Source organism: Solanum stenotomum, chromosome 5 (genome assembly GCF_019186545.1).
Source record: "Solanum stenotomum isolate F172 chromosome 5, ASM1918654v1, whole genome shotgun sequence".
Taxonomy (NCBI): domain Eukaryota; kingdom Viridiplantae; phylum Streptophyta; class Magnoliopsida; order Solanales; family Solanaceae; genus Solanum; species Solanum stenotomum.
Genome location: NC_064286.1, coordinates 55,282,020 through 55,287,217, shown reverse-complemented (window position 1 = coordinate 55,287,217; position 5,198 = coordinate 55,282,020). Strand labels below are relative to the sequence as shown.

The following is a 5,198-nucleotide window of genomic DNA, read 5'->3' as shown; positions in this document are numbered from 1 at the left end:
ATGGCTAATATTCCTTGCACCATAGTTAACACTTGTTTCTTCCCAAGAAAAAGTGTTGTTACTAGCCTTAAAGCCATACCAAATGTTGGTGAAGCTCTCTTTGGTCTTAAAAGTGGTACAAGTGGAAGGATTACTTGCAAGGCTACTACATACAAAGTGAAGCTTATTACACCAAAAGGACGTTTTGAATTTAATTGTCCTCATAATGTTAACATTCTTGACCGAGCCCTAGAAACCGGGCTTGATCTTCCTTTCACATGTAAGGCTGGTTCTTGCTCATCTTGTGTTGGAAAGATTATTGCTGGAACTGTTGATCAGTCTGAGAACAGTTATCTTGATGATGAAGAAATAAAAAAAGGATATGTGCTCACTTGTGTTGCTTACCCAAAGTCTAATGTTACCATTCATACTAACAAGGAGAAGGAGCTTGGCTAAGTTCAATGTTTCTTTGATCATTGAGCATTTAGAGTTTTTATATAATAACTTCTTTTGTTATCACAAAAGTTGCTATTTACCTCTTTTAAGTCAATGATGACTTGTACGAATAATGATGGAAGTGTTCATTTTCATCTTTTAAGTCAATGATGACTTGTACTCAGTAGTTAAAATAGATTTCAATAAAAAATCACCACTTCTAACTCTATCCATGAACTCGGCTTGACAACGATTACAACTGAAATGATCTATGTTCCGTTATAACGTTGAAATAGATCTTACAATATTAAAGCATAAGACACTAAACTCAAACAACTGTAGATTCATCGATCAGGTCCCTTGCTTCTTGTGAGAATAATGCTTTCTTAAGAGAATACAAACTTAATGTTGACGGTTGCTCTAAGGGCAATCCAGGAAGTGTCGGTGGTGGAGGTATTTTGAGGAATCATATGGGTCATATGATCATGGCTTTCACAACATATTTTGGTCACTCTTCTAACAACTTGGCCGAGGCACGGGCTATCAAGATTGGATTGAAATGGTGTATTGATCACGGTTTCAATGTTCTTACTATAGAATCTGATTCCTTGACTGTGATTAACATGATCAACAAAGCTACAACTACAACATGGAGCATTAAGGAGGAAATTAATGACATCCATAATATGACTTCAAAGGGAAATTTTCAGTTCATTCATATATTCAGGAAAGGGAATAACACTGCTGATCTCTTGGCAAACTATGCGGAGCTTGATAGGAAAAATGACTTCTTCACTGAAACTTTTCACTTACTAAGGAAGATTGTAGCCACTATGAAGAATGATGAAGAAGCTAGTCCAAACTTTAGATCAGATTAAGAAAGACACTTTTATCTTCGACCCTGGTTGAGCTCTTCTTGAATGGTACTAGGTATTCTATACTAGACTTTTTTTGGAAACCTAACTGTACTAGGAACAATCTTCCTCTTTTGCTTTATTTTTGGAAGCTAAAATTGTAAGAATGGCTTACCATTCTAGCTACTCTTGTATGAGGTAAGATTTGGTCCTCCTCTGTAACCTTTTGCTTTGAAATAGAATCTACATTGTTATTAAAAAAAATAAAAAAATACTCTTGATTGTAAAAACCAGGTTGTTTCGTGTCAAAGTGCCCAATATAAGATGGACAAAAACAATCAAGTAGTATGTCATTGGTTGAGAGTTGTGCACATCTACCATCCGCCCACCTACCACAGCAGGCGTAGTAGCTTTACAGCTGCACTGCATCGACTTGTCTTGAATGACTTACACTCGAGGGATCAGGTCGCTCTACTAGCTAGATATTCTATAATTTGTTAATTCATCAAAACATCAATATGTAACGGAACACAACCTAATTCTAAAGACCGCACAACATGATTCGGACACTGATAATGAGCAAATGGTTATGTTGGTCCGCAAGTTTAGAAAGTTTTTCAAGAAGGATTCTGAAAATAGAAAATTTCGCAACAAAATTGGTATCTAAATAGTGGTTGCTCCAAGCACTTGGCAGGAAACAAAAAACACCTCCTCTCATTGATCATTATTTTAAACCATCATTCTATTTTGAGGTGCGGTCTATTAACTAAGTAATGTGCCGATCGTTATCCGGTTCCTCTCTATTCTCTTCATTTTTCCTAAGTTTTTGCTTGGATGTGAGACACATGGCATATGTAAGAATTAATGGCTATAATTTAATTGATTAAAATAAAATTTTAATTATAATTTAGATAATTAATATTTCATAAAAATAGTAATGCCACAATCATAGACATATATTATTTTACCCATAAATATATTATTAAAAAATTTCTTTTTTTAATTTTTTTTCTCTACGAATGTTCTGTTTGTTTTTATCCAAAATATATTATAAAATATTTTCTATTTTTTTTTTTCCTGTGAGTATTTTTGCTATTAATTATATGTGATAACCAATTTTAAAGATCTAAGATTAACTCAATTAAAAAAAAACAGAACATTCGTAGAGAAAAAAAAAATAGAAAGGAGAAGGGCTTTATAATATATTTATGGACAAGATAGTATATTGCTATAATTGTGACATTATTATTTTTTGTATGAAATATTAATTATCTAAACTATAATTAGAATCTTAGTTTTATCAATCAAATCTTAGCCATCAATTCTTATTCATGTGTCTCACATTAAAGCAAGAATTTACGGAAAATGGAGAGGAGCCGGATGATAGTGATGTGGCACCACATGCATGTCGGCATGCCATCAATTTATGACAACGAATTGTTTGCTTACTTTCAGCTTTTTTTTCTTGCACATTTTTTCACTTTGTTTCACCCAGACACATATAAATGATAAAAAATCTATCTAGATAATTTACCCACTTATCAAATATCAAATTAATTTCGCTCCTCACGTGCTTAATTTCCTAAAATTAAATGGAGGAAAATGAATTTTTCTTTCCAAATCAATTGCCAAGAATTTTTCTTTTCTTTGTCACGTATTTTGAATAAAATAGGCAAGTTATTCAAGTTATTAAAATTAGCCAAATAAATGATTCGTTGCTAAATCACATCTTTGAGGATATTTTAAGTGCGTAAAACCTTTTTTTAAGTGTCACTAAAATCCTTATCCAAATCTTTGAATTTTCAGAGATTTTTCGGTTTAAATTTTTTTAAAATTTAACAAAAACAAATTTCTTAACTTCCCTTTTTAAGAAAAGGTTATGATGTATCTCTTAACTTTGCCATTTAGAACTGATAGATCCCTCATTATAAAGTTGCTCATATATATATTTACTGTTATACAAATGACTCACATATAACAATTTTCTCTAACGGAAGTGAAAAAATTAATTTTAATTTAATCTTTTAATTATTTTTTTGAAAAAAAATATAATCGATCCTCCTCACATATTTTTTTTTTTACTTTTTTGTTTCAACGACTAATTTAAATTTATTATTTTGATGGTTAAATTTATTTATGTTTCACTAATTTTCTTGTAAAATTTATTATAGATGCCCCATTTTTTTAAAATACAAACTAAATTACAATGTGGAATAAAAAAAACCAAGAAACTCGAATAATGATAATCAAAGAAGTAAAAAAAAAAATTGTATGAAAAAGATTAAAATATACCTTGAACTTTGTTAGAAAGATCATATATATACCCCTACATGATTTTTTTCTAAAATTCAAAGTCAAAAAATTAAATTTAAAACTAATTTTTTTTACTTCTATTAGATGAAGTTATATGTGAGCTCCTCTTGTAACGGTAAGGGTATATGTGGGTCATTTATATAAGAGCAAGAGTATATATAAACCTCTTTCATAACAAAGAATATCAGATCTAAAATGACAAAATTGAGAAGTATATCAAATCCTTTCAACTATTTTTCCAAACGACTTCATATTCAACATGATAAAATACTAGCCACATAATGTTGACACGTGGAAGATAAACCAACCTTACCCTTCTCGAAAGCACACTATATCCACAAGCCCCTCCCTTATTCTATCCTCCTATCTCCAAACCAAACCAAAGATTTCAATAAAATGGCCACTATTCCTAGCACCATAGTTAACACTTGTTTCTTGCCAAGAAAACCTGTTGTTACTAGCCTTAAAGCCATACCAAATGTTGGTGAAGCTCTCTTCGGTGTTAAAAGTGGTAGAAGTGGAAGGATTACTTGCATGGCTACATACAAAGTGAAGCTTGTTACACCAGATGGACCTTTTGAATTTGATTGTCCTGATGATGTCTACATTCTTGACCGGGCTGAGGAAACGGGGATAGATCTTCCTTACTCATGTAGGGCTGGTGCTTGCTCATCTTGTGCTGGAAAGGTTACTACTGGAAGTGTTGATCAGTCTGATAGCAGTTATCTTGATGATGGACAAATGGATGAAGGATTTGTGCTCACTTGTGTTGCTTACCCAAAGTCTAATGTTACCATTGAGACTCACAAGGAGGAGGACCTTGTTGGCTAAGTTCAATGTTAAACTTCTTTTGTTATCACTAACAAAAGTTGCTATGTACCTCTTTCAAGTCAATGATGACTTGTACGATAATGATACATGGAAGAGTTAATTTTCATCTTTAGTTGGTTGTGGCAGAGTCAAAATTTTTGTTAAGGGATGTCAATGGTTGTAATGAAAAATTAATTATGAGGCTAATAAGTCATGAACACATGACCTCACGGAATTTTCACATCCCCTTAATTACTAGACTAAATCTTCAACTAGTTTTAAGAGATGTACATTCTGTTTTGTTAAATCCACCCCACCCCCCACCCCCTTCCTAAATCCTCCCCTGGCCAAGACTAAATGGTACATTCTATTTTGTTACATTAGAGAATACCACCATTAGCTATAATAACGTGGTCTATATCCAGGAGTTATACTTTATTCCCATTGCCTTGGGGCTATTGAAAATTAAATTTAATTACGGGTGTGTTTGGCATAGAGGAAAATGTTTTTCTGGAAAATAAGTAGATTTTTGACTTATTTTCTTATGTTTGGTTGGTGAGTAGAAAATATTTTTAGGAAAAAAAAAAAGATAGTGCTTGATTTATGAATGAAAAATATTTTTGAGAAAATATCTTTTATTTTTACTATAGAGTAAAAAATAATTTTTGAATTGAAATTGAAAATATTTTTAAAAATAAACTTAAATTTTTTTGGGGAGGGTGGGGTGGGGCTGGCAGGGGGAGGGGTGAGATGAGGTAAAAAAATGAAAATTTGAATTTGAAAATATTTTTTAAAAATAAACTTAAA

At 31.9% G+C, this 5,198-nt stretch overlaps 2 protein-coding genes across 2 annotated transcripts; both read left to right on the top strand.

The window, feature by feature from the left end:
- LOC125865571 (ferredoxin-like) lies at positions 1-435 on the top strand. The gene has a single exon (XM_049545772.1). It carries the CDS (start codon positions 1-3, stop codon positions 433-435), a length of 435 nt encoding a protein of 144 aa, XP_049401729.1.
- Positions 436-3,941: 3,506 nt separating this feature from the next.
- Positions 3,942-4,523, top strand: LOC125866024 (ferredoxin-like). The gene has a single exon (XM_049546307.1). The coding sequence runs from the start codon at positions 3,978-3,980 to the stop codon at positions 4,410-4,412; it is 435 nt and encodes a 144-aa protein (XP_049402264.1). The 5' UTR covers positions 3,942-3,977; the 3' UTR covers positions 4,413-4,523.
- Positions 4,524-5,198: the final 675 nt, after the last annotated feature.

Coding starts and splice junctions, on each gene's coding strand:
- LOC125865571 (XM_049545772.1), top strand. CDS start 1: ATGGCTAATATTCCTTGCACCATAGTTAACACTTGTTTCTTCCCAAGA.
- LOC125866024 (XM_049546307.1), top strand. CDS start 3,978: ATGGCCACTATTCCTAGCACCATAGTTAACACTTGTTTCTTGCCAAGA.